This window comes from Protopterus annectens, chromosome 7.part0, assembly GCF_019279795.1.
Source record: "Protopterus annectens isolate FY-2018-M chromosome 7.part0, PAN1.0, whole genome shotgun sequence".
In the NCBI taxonomy this organism is placed as follows: Eukaryota; Metazoa; Chordata; order Ceratodontiformes; family Protopteridae; genus Protopterus; species Protopterus annectens.
Window position 1 is genome coordinate 80,671,884 of NC_056739.1, and position 22,027 is coordinate 80,693,910.

Genomic DNA, 22,027 nt, shown 5'->3' on the forward strand with positions numbered 1-22,027 from the left:
TGGGTTTTCTTTCAGTTTTTACTGGTTTGTCTATGTGACCTTTTTACCCTTTAGTGTGTGTGTGTGTGTGTGTGTGTGTGTGTGTGTGTGTGTGTGTGTGTGTGTGTATATATATATATATAAAAAGAGAGAGAGTGAGCATTATTTTGCCTCCACAGCTGAAAAGAGGGTTATTTCATCTTGTAAAGTGCCAATTTGCAGAATCGTAACGCTATGTTTTGACACTGTTTGAGATTATTGATTGAACCATATCAGTGAAAAGTGTGGAATTTTCAAGTGTGGAATTCTGAGCCGTCATGAAGTTCCTATTCTTGCAGAAGAAAACTCCAAAGGAAATCCATGAATGTATGATGCAAACATTGAGTGACAAGTGCCCTTCTTTCTCAAGTGTGAAGAAGTGGTGTGCAGACTTTCAGAGTGGAGATTAAGACCAAAGATACAGCAAGGTCTGGGAGGCCTCAAACTGTGTCGACTACTGAAATTGTTGACCATGTCCATGACCTGATTTTGGCAGATCGATGAATATCAGCTAAAACAATTGCTGAGACACTACCAATATCCAGGGAATGTGATGGGTTTAGAATCCACGAGTAGGTGGGTATGTAGAAGTTGTCAGCCAAGTGGGTGCCCAAATGTTTGAATGCTGATGATAAAAAATGTTGAGTGGACACTTCCAAGTTGATTTTGCAGCATTTTTATTGAGCTGGTGCCAACTTTTTAGAAAGTACAGTTTTGTACCTACCATAAATGTAGATGTCCGAACTGGATAGCATCTGCAGTCATAACAACTGGGTTGTCCTGTCGTCAGGCAGCCCTTCAGTCGGCCGGATTCCAAAGTCCGGTCCGCTTCGCTGATGTCGTCTGTTGGTCTTCGGTTAAAGGCATCAGCCGACGCCATTTTCCTCAGTGTTTCTTGCCCCAGATGCCAGTTGCCCTCTTGAAGGCTAAAATTTGGATAAATGCCAATGTTTCCAAAAAGATAGAGGTAAACACAAAAATAAGCATGTATGTACATCTATACAAACAAATACACCATAAAAGACTCCCACCAGCTAGCTATTAGGAGGGTAAACACCCTAGGAGTACCACAGAGGGAAGGATGACTGCAGATGCTATCCAGTTCGGACATCTACATTTATGGTAGGTACAAAACTGTACTATGTCCTTCATGGATGCATCTGCAGTCATAACAACTGGGTAGAATACCATAGCCAACTAGGGAGGAGGAAAACTAGATTATGGTGTGTTTAAGATCCCTTGCAGTACAGCAGTGGCAAACCCTGCTCGATCTGGAATATAGAGGCAAATTATAATGCTTGGCAAATGTATGCACGGAGGTCCAAGTAGCAATAATGTCTTTGGTTGCCACTCCCTCGTAAGAAGGCTGTGGTAGTGGCTGTTGCCCTTGTAGAATGAGGTCTTATGTTCTGTGGAATTGGTTTTCCATGGAAGGAGTAACAGAATCGTATGCAATTTCCTATCCATTTGGAGATTGTCTGTTTTTTCCTTCCCTTCCTGTTGCATAGGCTACAAAAAGCTGGTCAGTTTTTCTGCTACTTTTGTTCTGTCCAGTACATCCAAGGTATGCAGTATTCTTTCCCCTGTTTTGTGGGTTGGGAAAGAAGGTAGGTAGGTGGATTGCCTGGTTTAAAGACACTCTGGATACCACCTTAGGCATAAATGTAGGATTAGTCCTCATGGACACTCTATCTTGGTGGAAGATCAGGAAGGGCTGTACTGCCATTAGGGCCTGAAGTTCAGAAACCCTCCTGGCTGAGGTTATTGCCAGTAGGAAAGCAGTTTTCCACGATAGATGCTGTAGGTCTGCAGTTGCTGCTGGGTCAAACGGAGATAGTGTCAACTTTTCTAGCACAAAGTTCAAGTCCCAAGCTGGCAATGGTGGTTTCCTTGGAGGTTTTACATTCTTGATTCCTCTGAGGAACTGCCTGAGTAAAGGATGTGAAAAGACAGGTGGATCAAAGCTGTATTCTGCTGATATAGCTGATGCATGTATCTTGATGGAGGAGTAGGACAGGCCTGTATGTAGAAGTTCTGCCAAATACTCCAGAATGTTAGGCATATCTATGTTTGACACATCTTTTCCTCTTTCAGTACTCCAAATGACAAACCTTTTCCATTTTCCTGCATAGTTCCTTCTTGTTGAAGGTCTGCGGCTTCAAGAATAATATCTTTAACTCTTTGGGAAAGTTCTGGATTAGCTGCTGCTATGTGATGTTCCATGCAGTCAGTTGCAACGTTTTAGGTTTGGATGCATGATGCTGTAGTTGTTCTGAGTTAACATCAAAGGCATCAGGGTATTGGCCACATATTGTTCGAGACATGCTCCTCAGCAGTGGGTACCAGTGTTGTCTTGGCCAGTTTGGAGCTATCAGGATTATCCTTGGACGCTCTTCCTTGATTTTTAGTAATACCTTGTGTATCAAGGGAAGAGGTGGGAATGCATATGCTGTTAGGCCTTTCCAGCTGAAGGAGAGCGAATCCACTTTCCATGCCAGTGGGTGGAATGTCCTTGTGCAGAATTTTTGAGCTGGAGATTGAGAATAGATCTATCTGAGGCATTCCCATTTCTTTGAGATGGTCTTGAAGATGTCCGTGTAGCATCCATTCGTGGGCATCCGATGTGGTTCTGCTTAATATGTCTGCTAGAGTATTCTCCTTTCCCGGTACAAATATTGCCTGTAACTGGATGTTGTAGCTGAGTGCTAGATTCCACAGCTCCAAAGTCATTCTGCATAGGGGGTATGAATGAGTGCCTCCCTGTTTGTTGATGTACCACATGACTGTGGTGTTGTCTGTCCTTATCATCAACTGGCCCTCTTTGAGAAATGGTCTGAACTTTTGGATTGCCAGTTTTACTGCCAGCATTTCTTTTAGGTTGATGTGCAGGTGAAGTTGATCCTGCCCACAATCCTTGCACGCATTTGTCCAGCATGTGGGCCCCCATCCTAGGTCTGAAGCATCTGTTGTGATGGTCTGGTTTGCTTGACATCAGGTAGACCTGGTTTGACTGGCATGCTTGAGCCCACCATAGGAACTCCTGTTTTAAGCATGGAATTAGTGGAATTTCTGTTTCTAGGCTGTGTCTGTGTTGGGACCATAAATTCTTTAGGTACCACTGTAGTTTTCTCATATGTAGTCTGGCAAGTGGGACCAAGATTATGCATGATGCCATGAAGCCCAAGGCCTGCAGTACTTTTCTTGCTGTTAACTTGTTCTGTTTTGTTAGAGCCAAGAAGTAAAGAGGGAGTTCTTTTGTTTTTCTGCAGTTAGGCCTGCCATTTGTCTTACTGTGTCCAATTCAGCGCCTAAGAATGTCCTTGTTTGGGATGGTATCAGCCTTGATTTTTGTAAAATGACTGTGTATCCCAGTGCTTGTAGCAAGTAAATGACCCTTTGTAAATCTGTTGTCAGCTTGCTTTTGTTGTCCCCTTGTAGCAGGCAGTCGTCCAGGTATGGGTAAATTTGAATTCCCTGTAGTCTGCAGTGGGCGATTACTGATGCCAGGCATTTTGTGAATACTCTTAGATAAGCCAAAGGGCAATGCTGAGAATTGATAATGCTCTGATCCTGCAAGAAATCTGAGGTATCTTCTGCAAATTGGTCGAATGGGGATGTGCAGGTATGCCTCCTTGAGATCTAGAGTTACCAGCCAACACTCCTTGCCCAGCATGGGAAGAAGTTGCTGTAGTGTCAGCATTTTGAATTTTGGGACAATGATGTATGTATTTAAGGTGGACAGGTGAATAGGTCTCCAACTTTTTCCTTTCTTGGAACTAGGAATAGTCTGGAGTAGAATCCCTTTCCTTGTTCTGTTGTTGGCACTCTTTCCACAGCTCTCATGTTTGCTAATTGCATTATCTGTTGTAGAGCCTCTGTTTTTGATTTGGAGGTAGGTTTGGCATTCCTCTTTTGACTGGTAAAGTGTGGAAGTGGAACCGTAACCTTGATCTATGGTTTGTAAAATCCACTTGTCTTTTGTGATATAGTGCCAGTTCTTGAAAATAGGGTTAATTTGCCGCCTAATGGAGCTGCTATTTGTTCCCTGGTGTCACTGTGGTTGTGTTGTTGTAGTGGCAGTGGTTGTGTCTGTGCCTCTGTTGTTACCTTGCCACTGTCGCCTCTGTAGGCACCTCCTCTGGATTGGTTTCTGCCTCTGGAACGCCTATTCCTGCCCCTTTGGGATCTTGTGGAGTCAGGAAAGGACCAATTTTGGCAGGCCAGTTCCTGCTAAACCTTGGGGTTGAACCTGCAAGAAATCTTTAACCGCTTGACCAGATTTTGCCTTTTCTTCCATTTTCTTCATTACCTGCTGGGCAGGTGTACCAAACAAGCTGGTCTTATCCATAGGAGCATCTAATAACTTAGCTTTAACATGATCCGTAAGGCTTGTTCCTTTAGCCATGCATGTCTTCTTATCACTGTGCCAGTCATGGCTGATCTAAATGAAGCCTCCAGTGCATCATAGCCACATTTTAAGGAATGGTTACTAACCTGTTGTATGTTATTTACCATTTCTAATACATATTTCTTATCAATAGAGTCATCAGAGGATAGCTTTTTTGTTAACTGATCAAGCATAAACTCTTGGTATTGTATCATGTGAAACTGACAGTTTAAAGCTCTAGCTGAGAGAGTAGCTGAGGTGTAGACTTTTTTGCCCCATCTGTCTAATGACCTGGCTTCCCTTTCAGAAGGAATAGGGTTTTTAGCTGTGGTCGAGGCTACTGCCCTGGGACCCTGGGATATAGTTTCGGGGTCTGCAAGTGGGGCCTTGTAAAGGTGGTGATGAGTGTCTGGTACCCTGTAAAATCTGTCTGGTTTGGCAGGGGCTGGAGGTAAAGAATCTGGTGCAAAGCAGACATCATTGAAGGCATCGTCCACCACAGAGAGGACATAAGGGCCTGTGCTGTGGAAGGTGCAGAAAGGTCCTAAGTCTTTTTCTGGAGTCGGAGAAATCCTGCTGCTGCCATTGGAACTGCTCTCGCATGGCATGTAAGGTTTCCCCAAAGGAGAATTCTTCTGGTGGGGAAGCAGCTGGAATGGATTCTTCAGCATCTGAGTCTTCATAATTGGAGAAAGGAGCCTCTGGTTGGTCTGTTATGTCTGATTCATCGGCAGAATCATCAGAGGACACAGGCTCGGGGCTCTGCCCTAGGTCTCTTCTCTGGGGCTGAGAGGCCCTGTCTGGGTGAGATTGAGATCCCCTAATTAATGAAATTAAATCTTCTGCCAGAGTAAGCATTTGTGAACTAGAAGAGGGCCTGGTTGTAGGGGGTTTAACAGGCACTGTTTTAGTAGTTTTGGCTGCTTTAGCCCTGGCAAAGGCCTTAATGGACATGGCTGCTGGAGGCCTAGCAGCACCAGCTGGGCTAGAGACATCCAAGGGAATGGTGTCTGATAAGTCAGTGGCAACCACCGTAGTGGATAAAATTTCTGAGGCCGATTCAAGAGAAGTAGCAGGGGCCTCAGTGGTAGTGATAGATTCAGCTGTACTTTGATCAGTTTTCTTAACCATGGTTTCGGCCTAAACCGCTGATCGAGTGTCGGTCTTTATCTTTGCGTTTTAGCAGTTTGGGTAGTCGGAGGATCCACGGCATAATATACAAAATCAGAACCGAAAACTGTTCAGCAAACTCCGACGCCCAAGCGTCACGGTTGAATGAAGCACAGGCGAACAGGCTGCTACGTCGCGGGCTGGGCCTAAACAAGGCAGACAATAAGAGTGGAAATCTTTATGAGGTATTTGTTTCCCACAGGTTAAACAATTATTAACTTTTTCTGACATCGGCTGAGGCAAGAAAGAGTCCCCAGCGGGTACTTAGCTTTAGAAGTCTTCGCTAGTATTCGTAGAAGTAATCTCTGGATCCGACCGACCGGCACTTGCGAACAGCTTCTGCCTGCTGCCACGCGGCAAGAAAGACTGAGGAAAATGGCGCCGGCTGATGCCTTTATAGACCAACAGAGATGACGCTGGTGAAGTGCGACATCAGCCGGACCCGGACTTTGGAATCCGGCCGACTGAAGGGCTGCCTGACGACAGGACAACCCAGTTGTTATGACTGCAGATGCATCCATGAAGGACATCAACTGGTTACTGTTGATGAAACATGGTTATACCAGTATGATCCTGAGACAAAACAGTAGTCCAGGTTCACCAAGGCCAAAAAAGTTCAAAACCCAAACAGTCAGCAGTTAAGGTCATAGCTACAGTGTTTTGGGATCAGGAAGGTGTTGTAATGACTGACTATCTTCCAAGGGGTCAAACAGTTAATGCAGAATACCACTGTAACTTGCTGTGGATTAAAGGAGGCACTGAAAAAAAAAGAAGAGGGAAGCTGTGGAAACGAGTTCTCTTTTCGCAAGCCAATGCACCTATTCACAATGCTGGCAAAACGATGGATGTTTTGACAAAATTGGAGTTTGAGTGCATAGACCATCCACCCTACTCACCAGATCTTGCTCCATCTGACTATTTCCTGTTTCTAAACCTTAAAAAGAGTTTGAAAGGGCAGTGGAACATTTTCAGTGATTTGGAGGTGACTGGAGCAGCGGAGTAGGATTTCAGTGACCAGACTTCAGACATTTTTAGCAGGGTTACCGAAACTTCAGACACGATATGCCAAGTGTGATGAACTTCAGGGTGAATATACTGAACCACTTGTAAGTTTCTTCACATCATTCCTTTATAGGTCAGGCTTAGAACTTTTCAGCACACACAGACACACACACACAAGGGTGTAGTACATCTGATCTACAGCACATTTCTTCTATAAAAAGTATCACTGTGTCACAATTGATACAAAACACATTTCATCAAAAAAAACTTGTTTCAGACTTGATAAAAATGTGTACGTCTATAGAAAACCACTGATGGTTCTGTTTTGGATTATAGAAATTACCATGTAAATTAGTGTTGATCAGTACTGCTACCTGCTAATGCCTACTGTTATGTTGCACTACCAACTCCAACAGTTTGTATCTTTGTGCATTCGCAGTGATTTACTGTATAGAGAGTTCTCCCTTTTCTCTGCTGTTATGCGACTGTGGAGTTATTATAATTAAAAACAAGTGTATGTGAAGTTTTAAATGAAATTTGATTTGACTAATTGTGTTTTACACTAAAAGTGCAAAAGTTTTTTTTAGATTAGATGAAAAGTAATGGACTCACACTTACACACATATGAAACAGGAATGGACTCATACTTACGAACACACATATGAAACAGGAAACTTCAGCAGAAGGTTACAGCAATCAAGCTCCTTGAAGGCATTATGTTGGTCACAAGCTCTAGAATTAAACCTCTGAACCCACAACACAACAACGTCTATGTTTCTTTTTCCTATAACATCTTTATACTGCATCACCAAAGTAGTAGCTTGATGAACTTAACTTCTGATATGATTAAGAAGCATAAAAAACACTCTTATCAAGTATCACAGTCAAAAGCGTAGCCGACTCAACAAATGCCCCTATGCTGGTACCAAGAACCAGCACCCCGACCCCTCAGCTATTCACTCTATTATACTGTATATTGTAGCAATCTGATCAGCTTATTACTGTCAGTCCATGCCCCAATGACATTCTTTCTACTGGCACACCAACCACGTGGCCAGATGCATGACAACTCCCCCCGCCACAGCCATTAAGGTCCTGTTTTTGTAGCCTGCCACACAGTTTATTAAAAAGAAATAGCAAACAGTATACTCCAAATGTAGTAAACAGTCACTACAGTTTATACCCTTTTTGCACAGAGTGCTACAGCACTCATGTTTTACTCTATACAAAATTGTTATGTTAAACTGTAGCAAACTGCTTGCTACAAATGTGGCAAACAGATGCTACAGTTTATACCCTCCCTGCACAGAGTGTTACAGTTGCACAGGTTTTAGTTTAAAAAAATATATACTGTTTTACGTTTAAACTGTAACAAAGTGCTCTCTATAATGCAGTAAGCAGTTGCTACAGTTTAGCCCACACACACAGTGCTACAATGCTCAGGTTTAACCCCAAATATAACATTGGCTTTTAAAAGCCAGTATTGCATTATGAGAGATCATAACTAGTTGATTGACCCCCCCAAAAAAACCCTTTGTACCCAGAGCAGCTGAGTCCTTCTCTGGCTATGCTACTGACCACAGTTACCAATGGCTTTCATGCAAATTGTGGAGAAAATGTTACTTGTAGCACACTTGCTTGAGCAATACGGTATTACTCAAAATGTATTCTTTGCATAAGTGTCTGAATTTGTAGCTTCCTGAGAAAATCTGAAACAGTTTTTGCGTCTGTTACTCACTGAAGAGCTGCAAATGATGCTTTTGTGGTATTTTACTGTATGTTTTATTTTGCTCAAACTGTGACTTAGGTTCATAGGTTCATAGATTAGTACTAGGCTAACTGCCCTTGCGAGCCATTTTAAGCCTAGCCAATTATCCCTTGTGAGACTCAAAACTGTGTACCTTGTTTGTTTGGGCAACACCTTAACCATTAGGCCACCCTCCCAACCTGGCGTGTTCTGTGTGTATTTATACTTAAGTTGTCAGTTATGAGTAATTCTAGTCAGAGAATTGTGACCTGAAGACAGTAGCTTTCTGGACTCACTCTGGATCCATCATTAAGATGAAATACTGCAGAAATGTAAGAAAAAGGGATCTTTCCTTCCATCTCTCTCTTAGTGTTGGTAGCATAACCATCATTTCTTGTATCAATACCCAGATTTAGGAAGGAGTGTGATGCACCACAGGAAGTCAGTATGTCTCACAAGTTGGTAAGACATAACTTCATCATGACACCACCTGTACTGCTACCACTGGTACTGCACAGAAGGGAACCCAGTGTTAAATCACACTGAACACTGTGAATGAGCCAGCTTCTGACACAGAGTGGCATCCGTTTCCAACTGTATCATGAATGGGGTGAACACTGCAGTACAAGAGCCATAGTAACAACAGTAGGTCTTACTCTGTGGTCAAGCCACAAAAGCAGAAGTACAAATGTGCCAATAGCTTTTGTGTCAGTTCAGATATGACCACTGAGATAAACTCAACTTGCATGCTTAAACAAAAAGGCAATCTCTCTGGTGTGGAGGGAGGTATCTCCAGTGAAACAGAGAGAACAACAAAAATAATAACTATTAAAAAAAAAAAAAATTAATTGAAAGATAAAAACTCTTAAAATAAAATAAATGATATGTATGCACTCGAAAAGCTATGTAAAATGACAAAAATAATGAAACGTTAATTCCCAAAAATTGACTATTGCTTACAATTTGGTATCTGAATAGTAACTGACATTTTTATAACTGGTTTGGGGGTCATTTTCAATGGTGGCTCACAGAGAAAAGCTCGCATTACAAACAACAATCAAAACAGAGTACATTAATCAATATTTATAATTTCAAGTTACAGTATATTTAATCAATGAATTAAACAACTAAAGGTATTATTAACCGCAGTCAGAATAAGCTAGTTGACTTTGCATACTTTAAAAATTGTCTGACAACTTTGTTACAACTTATGTTATAAACGATATTATAAACGACAAGGAACTATCTTAAATTGCAACATTTACTGTATATACTGTTGATAATCAACATCTAGTTACTGTATTAAAGCCAACAACCAGTAATGTTGTTTACTACTGCTGCAACTTTGTATCTTTATTTATCATGTACATGAAGTGGAGCTTTTCTCCCCGGGCATCCGCTGAAAAAGGACCTTCGTCCAGTCGGAATTTCCTGGTAAACAAATGTAAATAAATAAAGTATTAAGCAATTAGAACAAAAAAAAAAACTATACATAATACATTAAGCATGCACACAATATATGTATATGTAGTAGCTAAAACTTACTCAGTTGAATTTCTTACTATGCACTTAAACGGGCAGAACACTGTCGCACCCTAGTCAAAAACTCACACTGCCTGATAACTGTTCTCTAAAACAAAGAGTCCAGTCTCTCTTTCTGTACTAATGATGTCATCAATGACCAATCCTGACCCCCACCCCATCACTTGGGAACAGTTGTTTCTACTCCTTTGCAGCACAGAAAAAGAAGGCCCCCATCTGGTTCACTGGACTTTATGGCCACCATTAATGGAAGATCACAATAAAATATTCATGATTTCCACTTGACAGGCCATACGTTTGTTAAGCAAGCTCATTAAAGATACCAGCTGTACAGCTCCAGGGAAGCCAGTATTAGAAATGTTCAATACAAACTGTAAACGTGACAGTAGCCTGAGAGTTAAAATTACAGACATTCGGCTATTACTGAAGAAAAGCCTCAATGAAACTACATTAGGTGTGTAACCTTACAAATGCTGCACCTCTGCTTCTAGCACCGTTGCAACAAAGTGGTGCAATATTCCAAAAATATGGAAAAAATAACTTAACAGGTAAGACCCCTTGAAAAATAGTAATTAAAATAAGCAACATCTGCTAAATAACTTAGCACAGTATCGTACCAAACCTAAATCTTCATTTCAAATTTGCTTTTTTTTACTTATTTGTCTGCTAGATCTGATACTAGCTGTTGCAAATTAAAAAAAATAAAGGGGAGGTCATATCCTTTAGTGGCAGTGTGTGTTTGGGATCTAGTGATAAAAATTGCCATACTAGTAATGCCCTGATGTCCTGTTGCGGCTGACATGCTCAAAGTTCAGCAGGCAGCCTTGGTCTCCAATGTCACATGATTCCAGGGCACCACTTCCTGTCAAGATCACATATATCACCTGTGTCGTAAAAGGCAGCTTTCTGGAGAACAAGCTGTTTCATTTCCTAGCCAGGCTACCTGCACAGAGTCTCATAAGGTGGGGAGAGGGGTCAGACGGAGTTATTCAACCACCTCAAGTTGCACTTTGGCAGTTATTACTCATGGGCCCTCTATACAAAGAGAGAACTAAGAGGTCCAATAAGTCCAAATACAAATCAATCAAAATCATTGTGTGTGAGTGCAATTTAAAATAAGCATTAGATTCTTCTGTAGCAGTGACAGAGGCCTGAAACAGCAGAGAGAGTGCAGTGAGTCACTGGAGTCACAGACTCCTTCATCACATGAGCATGTGTCATTTCTGTGCCACGATAACCAGCTGTCATACAGCATCACTCTAAAGGCATTGCTGTCTGACCTGAGGGAGGGTCTTGAGGAAATAAGCTGAAAATGAAAAAAAAAAACATTGTGAGTCCCAAGTAATACTGTGCAACTCTGAGTCATTGTTATGATTCAGGAACTGACCCATCCTCACAATTTGGGGTTATCCATGGGAGTTTCAGGACTGGACAGTGGCTTGAAGGTGACTCTGCAATCTAAATGTACCAGTGCTGTACAATTTGGTGATGACTTTCAATATGAGACCCTAGTAATATAAACAAAAATCATCGTTCCATGCTTATAAATATAATAAAAAAATGCCTTTAGAGAAACAGTAATTCAAATATAAGGATATGCCAAGTTGCCAGAAAAGTGGAATACTTACAGGAATTCCCGCCAACTGCTGTTTGTCTAATAAGTTGTGGAGTTCATTTTTGGAGGCTTCAATCTTCTCCTGGTCTGCAGCATCAACCATGTATCTGTCCAGCCAAATAAAAGTGCACTGTCAGTATGAAGGGTTACATACAACAACTTACTATAGTAACATATAGATGGATAGAGCTGCTGTTGCACATTGTAATTATGTTAGCGAGTGAAGACTCTCTAGAGCTAAATGTGTGAACACAAGTTACATTTTTCTTTGAGATGCTACCTTTCTTGATTACTGCTAAGCCAGATATTAAAGAAACAAAAGTTAAGTGCCTACACCTAACAAAAGACCCTTAAGAAGTTTATTTCCAGTAACCAACAGAGTTAATACCTCACACATGGACACGACTTGGCGGATGACGTTTTCCAGGCATTTATGAACCCACCCTTTCCCATCATGCAACACTCATACTACACAGTCTAGTTCTTCAATTCTTCCCGTTATAATACTCAGCAAGCAGAAGAAGCAGAGAAAAAGTTAAGTTAGACTCCAGACCAACTGCACCAAAGATGGAGATCAGAGTGAGGGTATGTCACAAACGAGGGACCTTCTTACAGTTACAACATTATCTTAAGCACATAACTTCTATATCTAATAGAAGGAGGTCTTGCCTTTTATACAAAAAGATGAAAGCCCATGGCTAACACTGCCGGGTGGCCACACACACACACAGGAACATACCACTGACAACAGTGGGCCCCATATGAATACCAGGACTAGAGAAAAACATCTAGGTTGAAGTGCCTCACAAAGTGTGACAGAAGGCTATGCTGCAGCTGCACACAAATCAAAGCAGTAGTGGATGGGACTGCTGCTGTGGAAAGAGTCCAAAAAATAGAGGAATGGGCCTTATAGCTGGCTAACCAGTTTGAAACAGCATGCTCAAAAAACTTCTGACCAGACTTAATCTTGCAAAGGAGCTATATGGTTGATCACCTATGAAGAAAGACTTGGTTCTATCCACAAATAACCCTCCAAGGATACCGATACCATGAAAATCCAGAGAAAACAGACACATTTAAAAGCCTGGTTTAAATTAGATTCAATAGCTATTTTTGGCATAAAAGAAAGATGTTTCAAGTGCCACAGTGGCCTTGTGAAAAAAGGTATGTGAGGAAGCTTCAACAGACAGTGTCATCAATTCATAAATCATCTTGGCTGAAATAATGACAACTAAAGAAAGGGTGTTCAAGGACAAGTACTTTAAATGTAGTACAAGACCATTTTGTGATATAAAACAAAATCTGATTACAGAATAGGCTCACAAATGGGAAGCTTAATATGGAAACTGCCTCAGAAAAAGGCCTTGCATACCATGAAGGAATCAAACATGAATTGGTGCCAACATGGAAGTTAGATATACCAACTAAATAAGCTTTGATGGAAGACTAAACCAGATTTATATTAAAAATCTCATTCAAGCGAGAACTGAAACAATAAAGGTAAATAAAAAATGATCCATTCTCTTGTTAGGTGTCCAGACAGAAAAGCTGGTTTACTTTTCCCTACAAGAGGGGAAGGTCTCTGAGAAGAGGTGATGACAACAACGGTTCTATCAGAAAATGCAGGACTGCAGCTAAGCTAGAGAACCCATGCACTCAACTTTACAGAAATAAGTTCTGCATGGCATTTACGTGATGGGTGAGACATCAGCAACTGTACCAACTTCACTGAATGTATTACTGAGTGACAGTTACATGATGGGTTGGGAGAGACATCAGCAATATGAAAACATTAAAAGCACAGAGCTTCCTCCAGCAATTATGGTCTAGGCAGAGGAAGCCATGTTTGCCTGGGTTAGAGGGGGATACGAGTATGACTTTTGGTCTTTTGAAACATGGTTTTCTGGAACAACCTCATTATCAGAGGAAAGGGGAGAAGTGCAAAGAAGACCAGGAGCCACCTGTGAATGAGAACATAAATGGCTTGCATCCTTTCCACCACAAAGGAGTGCTAGAGTAAGTGGAATGTCGACTGATGGTTGGTCTGTGTATTACAAAACCTGCATTTGTCTGTTTCTCCCACTTTTCTATAAGCTTTGTAAAGCAGTGAATATTTAGTTCACTATCTTGGGTCACCATTATTAGCTTTTCATTCTTTGGTTTGAATTAACCTCTCCTTAACCATTCAAGCATCAAATCGTGTTTGACATGTGGTTGTTTCAAGAGTTTTCTTTACTTGCCACTATAATGGCAGATTTATCTTTCCCTTTCTTCACGTCCTTTACTTTACAATCTTTATTTTGTATTTTGGCACTTTTCTGTTGTGGTCTGATTCTCATTTACTTCTGGTTTGATTTCTATTCCCATTCCTTTTCAACGGTTCATAGAAGGTTACTAGGGCCAATGGCCCTAGAGCCCTTACAAGCCTAGCCATTTTTATCCCAAGTTATTGGTGGTTAGGTGACTGAAAATCGCAGAGGTAAGGGTCTATAGTAGTTAGTAATGACCTCTTCTGTCCAGGAGGGACATGGGCATCACCCCAGGAGTGAATCTGCTGTCACCCATCTATTGGAGTGAATCTGCTGTCACCCATCTATTGGTCTCTCAGAGATGTATCTATTTCTCCAGCATGATGTGTTCATGTCAGAGGCTAGGTTAAGATCCCTGCAGCGAGTGACCCTCGTGCAGTTTGATTTACTAATGTGTAGTATTTCCATCGGGGCTGGGTCAGAAACTGCAGTGTAAGCCAGGCACAGGTCACCCCAACCTGTAGGAGACAGAATACAGTGACAGGGCTTTCAGTCTTTATGCTTTAAGACTTATTTTGTGTACCTGGTAATTTTGTGGTGAGAAACCTCTGTGGTCTCTCCATTTGTTGCAGGTGTCTGGTGAGGTTATTGCAAAAGGGAGCATTGTACTCAACTATTGGTCTGATGAGTGCCAAGTAGAATGGAATTATAACATCCTCAGATCTAGATGTGATGCCTTTACTTACAAGATGTGCCACACACAAGGATTTCCTTACTACTGTGGATTTGTGGTGGAGTACCCAAACCATGTACCACCGGGTCTACACTGGGGGGGGGGGGGGCACTTGTATTTAGCAGGGATGTCAGCTTTCTCAAAGGGAATCACTTTTTTCATTTAGCTTTAATCCATGGCTTTGGAACCAATCATTTGTCTGCATTAACCCTGTCTGCAGTATATTAACATCATTGGGGACTCAGTAATTGCTACCAATTGCAATCACCAGTGAACTTAGTCAGCCACAGGTTGTCCAAGTTTGCCTGGACATTTGGGAAATAAATTCTGAACAGTAAGGGGCTCAGCACAGAACTCTGTGGTACACCACTGGTGACTGGTCTTTTGCTAGAGGTGAAGACACCCACTTTGACCGTATGTGTCCTGTCGGTGAGCCAGTTGGCTACCCATCTAGTAATGTAGGTGTTAATTCCCAACTGGGAGAGTTTCTGTAAAAGACCTGAGTGAGGGATTGCATCATGTGGCTTGGCTAGGTCAACATAGGTGGTATACTCGGTCTTCCCTAGTCCAGGGCCTTGGAGACTTTCTTGAAGAAGTCAACTATGTTTAACAGGCATGATCTACCTTAAATGAATCTGATGGGTTGGGACCAGAGTTTAGAGATTACCTATATCATTGTTAATAAGGTCCATAATGATTCTTTCCATGGCCTTACAGCTGAGACTAGTTAAGCTTATGGGCCTATAATTCCCAGGGTTTGTTGATGGTTCCAGTTCCACTTTGTGCAAAGGGATTACGGTTGTCCATTCCACTGGAACATAGCCAGTTCTCAGGCTCTGGTTTAACAGGAATCCAAGTGAGTCTGCAAGGTCATATTTTAAGTTGTTTAGAAGTCATCCTGGGATGATGTCTGCTCCACTGATGCCGTGTTTTTGGCCTTGAAGAGCACTGACATGACTTGCTCTCTTAAGGTAACAGGCTGAGGATTGGTAGCAGGTACACTTTAGGGGATGACTGGAGGGGACAGAGGGGTGAAGTTTGCTCCAAATCTGTCAGCTAGCATGTTGGGTATTACCTTCAATTGTGTATCAGTGGTGCAATCCGCAACCAGTTTAGCGCATAGCTGGGTATTTCTTTTTAGATTTCAGACATAGTTAAAGAATGCCTTTTGATTATTCTTAGTTAGGGAGGCTATTTTTGCTTTGTAATTAGCTTTGGAGGACTTGACAAGATCTCCAATTTGTTTATTTAAGCTACATCGGAATTTCTTCCTCTGCAGAGCCAGTTCCCTATTGTTCTTGGACATTAATTTCTCTTGTTTTATAGCCTGTTTACACTAGGGGTCCACCAGGGTGGCTTGTTTCTGGCAAGACCTGGTTTTAATCCAGTCAGGTACAGACGATTCTATACAACTGCTCAAGTGGTTATACAGGGCATTGGAGTACAATTCTGTGTAGGAGTCTGTGTTATCTGCATTCGAGGGGACTTTGAAACTTCTTTTACCATCCCTTAGTAGGAGGGAGTTTGTCTTAGAAAAATTCTTAAGCATTTTTGAACCGATGGAGTACCTGATCTTATAATTACATCGAACAAGACAATGACATCACACAGGGTGGGGGGTGCAATGCTTTCCCATGTTAGTGACTAGTATTGTCTAGGACATTTGAGCCTTTTGTAGGTGTGTTGGCTAGTTGTTCCAGAGCATTTGCATTGACAATTACAAGAACCTCTGAACCTGCATGTTTGTGGCAGTGTATGCTTCCCAGTTGATGGTAGGATAATTAAAATCACACATGAGTATGGTGCTGGGCTGTACGACAAGTGACTCTAGTAAGTCCAGGTATGTGGTGTGCCTTTCCTGTTTCTTGGTGGGGGACCTATAGCTAGCTATGGCATGGCAGGAGGGCTTTGCCTATAGTTCATTAGACATGGAGTATCTCAAGAGAGTCATACTGTCCGACCAATCTCGAGGTGTACTTATCCTTAATGAAGATTGATACATCTCCTCCTTTGCTTCTTTAATGCTCGGTTTGTGGTCGGAACATATGGAAGATATTGTAGCCCTGCACGGCCAGGGTGCTTTCCACACCTTTGAACCATGCCTCGATGACCACACAGACATCAGCGTCTTCCAAAGTGAGGAGTGCTTCCAGGGAGTGCAGTTTCTTGTTCAGACTCCTGGCATTAAGCAGCAGTACCTCGAGTTTATCTAGACAGGACTTTGTTATGTTGGGACTTTTTTTGACAATGCCTAAAAAAGGGATAGTAAAGGTGGCTAATGCCTTTGCCAGTATCCAAAATGCCTAAAGAAGACAGGTGCAGAACATCTCTGCCAAAGCAGCATGGCCTGTTGACCATGGCTTCCCAGGCTGACAGATATTGGATCCCCTTGGACTGACACCAGATGCTACGCCAATTGTTGAAGTCAATCATTTTTTTGTTTGTATTGTGACATCATCCTTGGAAGAGGAGAATGCTGCTTAAGGCTAGGCTTTATACCTGCCTGTGAAACATAACCTGAGAGCTCAGTCATGTCTCTCTACATATAGTTCAGTGAGGTATGTCTGAAGTCATTCACCTCCATATAGACTATGACTGAGTCATACTGGTACTTGTGGTTGAGTGACTTGAGTGCTTGAGTAACTTGACAGATCCTGGCACCTGACAGGCGGCTAACTGTAACCTGCTCCAGCTTGGTGAGGGGAACATCAGTGTCTCTCACAATGGCGTCACCTCTAACCAATACATTAGGTTTTGTGGTGTTATGGCTTATGAGCTAATTTGTTGAGACACTGGTGTATGTGTGTGTGTATGTGTTGCAGTTGTTTTTTGCAGTGTATGCAAGTGGTTTCCTTTTGGGTGGCCTCTGATCTTTTGGCAAGTTACTAGCGAGTACCTCTGCATATGTGGGTTTGTGTGTCATGTTCTTATTTAATGTGGGAAGTGTGTGTGTGCTGACAGCCTGTTTGGTATTCAATTTGCCCTTATATGTAAATCTTGACTCCAACTTCATAGTGTAACTATATCTCTCATATAAAGTATTTGTTTGTTTCAGGAGTAAGTGGTTGTCAGTATACATGAGAGAATTGCTACATTGCCTTAGGATGCCCATGTCTATCAAGCTGGCTAGAAAGATGATGGGAAACTGCCTGCCCATGACAGCTGGCTCTTACTGTATGTTTCATTAGGGAAGGGAATGGGTTAACTTGACAAGACTGTGCTGGTAGCACCAAGACTACAAGAGGGACATGTACTTTGTGTAGGCTAAGGTTGATGAATAACGCAACACTGCTCAGTGCACAACTGAGTTCCTCATAGAGCAGCAGAAAAGCTTGGAATGGTGTCCCTGACAGCTGTTTAGGGAAAAACTGAGCTATAAGGCTTTTGCATATATACAAGGGCACTGCTAACCACCACTGCCCAAACAGCAGTACCATGTAAATATGAGGCTTAAATACAAGCAAAGGAAACAAGTTTTAAGCTAACTACCAATGCACACAATAAGCATTCCACCAGCAATCACCAACTCAGACAGGTTAGATACGCACACTTTTGCCACAAGGGTGCAGAAAAACACCTTCTTAATGTAGAATAGTTGTTTGGTGCCCAAGTGTAACAAGATCACAAAAACTGCCTACAACTAACAGATACAATGTAATATATTGCAATTAACTACTTAAAGCTGCAGCAGACAATACATTTTTTGAAACAGTATAAAACAGACGTGTAAAAAGATACTTAGAGCTCTTTTGTGTGCTTCCCAGCTCAGACAAACCAGGTAAGCACCTACTGCCACTAGATGAATAATCCCAGTGTCTGAAGTGAAATGCTACCTCAAACAAACTTAAAAGATATGAAATGCTACTACAAGCAAAGTTAAGGATATGGATACAGCAGCATACTTTAAACAGCATATAAAAGTGTGTTAAACAAAGCAAAGAGGTCATCGTAGACTTCTATTCAAGCTTTAGAACTTTTACTGTGTGTGAACCTTATGGTGTCAACAAATATGTGTGTAGTCCCATGATTTCAGACCTATATAAATATTTAATTTCGAGGTGGCCCAACACTGTTTATTCCTAGATGTCAAGGTGGTTTCAAATATTAGCTTTAGTCTTCTAAACTATTCCTTTCTAAGGGTTTCTTCTCATTTGTTCATGTTTTACTGTCAACCCTTCATCTATTTCCAAATATTTATACACACCCTGCTGTTTAAGTTCCTTTATATTACATGCCTGTCCCAGGTTGATATTTTCTTAGTGTTGCAGCTTCCCTGCTACAAATACTATTTTTGCACATTTATCAAGACCAATGTCACTGTTAGATCATCTGAGAAAGTTTTAACTATTTGTAGATTGGTTTTCAGAAGCTTGTCTGATGAGTCATACAATTTTAAATCATCCCAAAAAAGTAGATAAGACATCTCTGAGCAAAGCTGGTTTCTGGAATTTATGTTGTAACAACAGCTTAGTCTATTAAGTAAACAGCTTAATGGGTTAAAGGCAATATAAATCAGCAATAGCAACAACTAACCACCTTGGAATCCCTCTTTGAATTTTTAACCTTGGGATAATAATCTTCCAGTTACCATAACTCAGCTGTAAAGTAGTCTGCCAGTAGTTCATAGACCTAGCAACATAACTGATTAATGTAGGCAGGATGTATCTTATATATTTGTAAGCAGACCATCAGCGATGAATATGGAATACTGTTGAATGTCAAAATGCTTTTTTGATAACTAACTTTGCCATACTTAAGATTCCATCCTTTTTTACAGCTCTCAATTACAGTTTGTTTAACAATATATGATCTTTTGTTCAACATGGCTCCTGTTACCTTTTTGTTCAACTGCATAACTGTCCCCAGTGAGGGAAAGTCTGGCAAGCCCTTTGCACTGCTGATGTCTTGCTTGTGGGTTAACTACAGCCTCTTGGACAATAGGGAAGACCCTTACCTTTCAGACCTCAACCCTGCTGGAGTTGGAGTGGAAGGCTACTTTTCTTTCTCCAACAGCCTATCGTTGCTATGACAACTGCACTGTGCATCTTCAGAACCATATCCAGGCTCCTTTGCATTCTGTTGAGAGAGTTTTCTGATGGGTGGAACTAGACTCCCATAGCATTAAGAATTCTCCCTGCGTCTTCATATGCTAAGATGCTGTTTTACCTCTTTTACAAACAGGAAGAGATCAGAAAAAGGGAGTCTAACGAGGTTATTTCAATTTCCTCAGCCAAGTCAGTTACGCAGAGCCAGGAGTGGCAGTGAAATAAAAATGCCAAATCCTGTGCCAAGAGTAGCTCATTCAGTCTCACAGTACAGCAATTAGACCATTACATATCTTCATGTTGGTGGAGGTTGGAGTCCCTACCTTTTCTATGAATGACTCATCAGGCAACACTTCTAACTCCTCATGCATTTCAGGAATCTGCAAAAACAGCAAGGCAGATGTAAATACACATTCCTGAATCTGCCCATTCTGCACGACTCCTTGTCTTAAGGATGAGCAGCTGGGCTATGATGACTTGGAGTCATTTTAGGTCTGCTGCAAAGACCATGGTATCTGGTTTTGTTTTTTCTGAGCAAATGGAATATTCTCTGGGGGGCATCGACAGGCTTCTTGACAACTGTGACCAGTTTCATCCAACCTAATGAAGTGGTGGTTGTCTAATTAGGATAGCTACCAAGTGAAACACTACCCAGAAAGAGTGTGGGGTGAGCATGCAAGCCAGCTACAGCCATCTTTATACAATGAGTACAAGGTTGGCTGGTTATCTCCCTTCTCTGTTGCAACAGCTGAAAAGTACTCACTGAATTTACAATTTTATGGTGGAAGGAAGTGAATTTAACCTGCTTTCACCATCCAAGTTTTACACAGGTAAGTCCAAAAAAGGCAAAGTGTATTTAGTTTAAGCCAAAGCTTTTTCTGGTGTTCTTGGCAGGGAGACTGGAACAGGAATCCTACTTCTGACAAAATACAAGGAAATTAGGAATCATATTTCTCTAATTCCAACTCTTCAGAAATGCAATTCTCAAAATCATTTAACTTTACATAATTGCACAGTGAGATCATATTTGTGTGACATGTAACAAAAAACACCAGTACTGTTACAAAGCCAAGAAATGTGAACTCCACAATAAAATCACTCGATGACCACGATATAAGCCGAACTAATCAAAATAAAAAAATATATGCTGGCAACTAAGGACACGAGCAGAGTCAACCAGTAAAAGCCGTGCTCCTTGGCTGCAAGCACAACATTTTTTATTTTAAATAACTCCACAAAAAATACCAGTTTTGTCCTAATGGTTTTGATACAAGGCAATGAAGGCATAATGGCAAAATCCCTCTTTACTGTAGAGTTAATTTCGGTTTTGTTGCAAAGTACAACAGTGATAAATTTGTTGTATTTTATACTAATAGTCTATGAATGTGCAGCTTTTTGGAGTCTTGGGCATTAGTATTTTGGTTTCCATCACACCTGTGAAAGCCATCTTTTAACCTTTTTAAGATTATCTTCTCCATATAGCTGTGTAGCAGTGGAATTAGTATAGCTAAGTCACATGGGTGCAGGGGACTTGCCCTCTTGTGAAAAAAAAAAACAAAAACATTTTAAGCTGATGTCAACTGCAGTCCTTGTGGCTGCATTGTTCTAAGAGTCTGACTCCTCATTTTACTGTTGGTTAAGTTATGAATCAGTTACTCACAGAGGAGCCTTCAAAATCTGAGGAATAAATTACCCTCTCACTGTTAAGATCAGAATGTGGAGGACTGCACAAGGCCTGAGGAGCCAAGCTCCTATTGTGGGAGCTCATTTAAAGGCCTAAATTCCCTGTACTGGGAGCATAGAATAGAAATGTGGCCTTTGGCATCCAGGACACCAGTCCAGAGCAACTGGTATTGAATAAACTGTAAACCGAATGAGGCACAGTGTCAGGAATCCCCGGACTGCAATTGATGGCATCAGAACCAGTATCAGAGGGACTGACACCAAGAAAGCCAACACCCATGAAACTGGTATCAAGGACATAAATAGCATCAGCAAAACTGACACCAGGTATAAGGGTGCAGGAGCTACATGGAGCAATGCCTGCAATCATACCATGGTTAATAGCATTAACTGAAAAGGAAGAGCCGAACACTGGGAAACAACAGTTTCAAACACAGAACCATGACACCCTGGACAGAGGGGGCAGGGAAGAACCTCCTGATCTCTGTCTCTGGGCATTCAAAAATTGCCTCTGTGGGTTTATCACAATCAATGAAAGGCAAAACTGGAAAATGGAGAGACCTTGAGATAGCAGGCCTGGCATGAACCAGTTGTACCGGACCAAAAGTGGCCACACAAGAGCAGTTGCAGACTCTTGGCCATTTCCACATGGTCAGCAACCACCTGTAGCTAAAGGGGTGGAAGAATTTGTCAATACTCTTGAAAAGTGGTGAAAAAGAGGGAGAAGAAACTTTTTTTTCCACAACACATGGTCTGACTTATTTTAGGAAGGGAGGAGGTTGAGACTTCCTGCGCAGAATCAGGCTTTTTACCTCGTAATGGCTGGGAAAAAGCCA

The 22,027-nt window shown here is 41.6% G+C and overlaps 1 protein-coding gene across 1 annotated transcript in view; it reads right to left on the reverse strand.

Moving 5' to 3' along the window:
* ARL8A (ADP ribosylation factor like GTPase 8A) overlaps nt 1–22,027 on the reverse strand; it is a 425,175-nt gene that overhangs the window by 168,168 nt on the left and 234,980 nt on the right. The window contains exon 4 of the mRNA XM_044076498.1: nt 11,495–11,588. Within this exon, the coding sequence (XP_043932433.1) occupies nt 11,495–11,588 (94 nt within the window). The remainder of the gene's footprint in view (nt 1–11,494; nt 11,589–22,027) is intronic.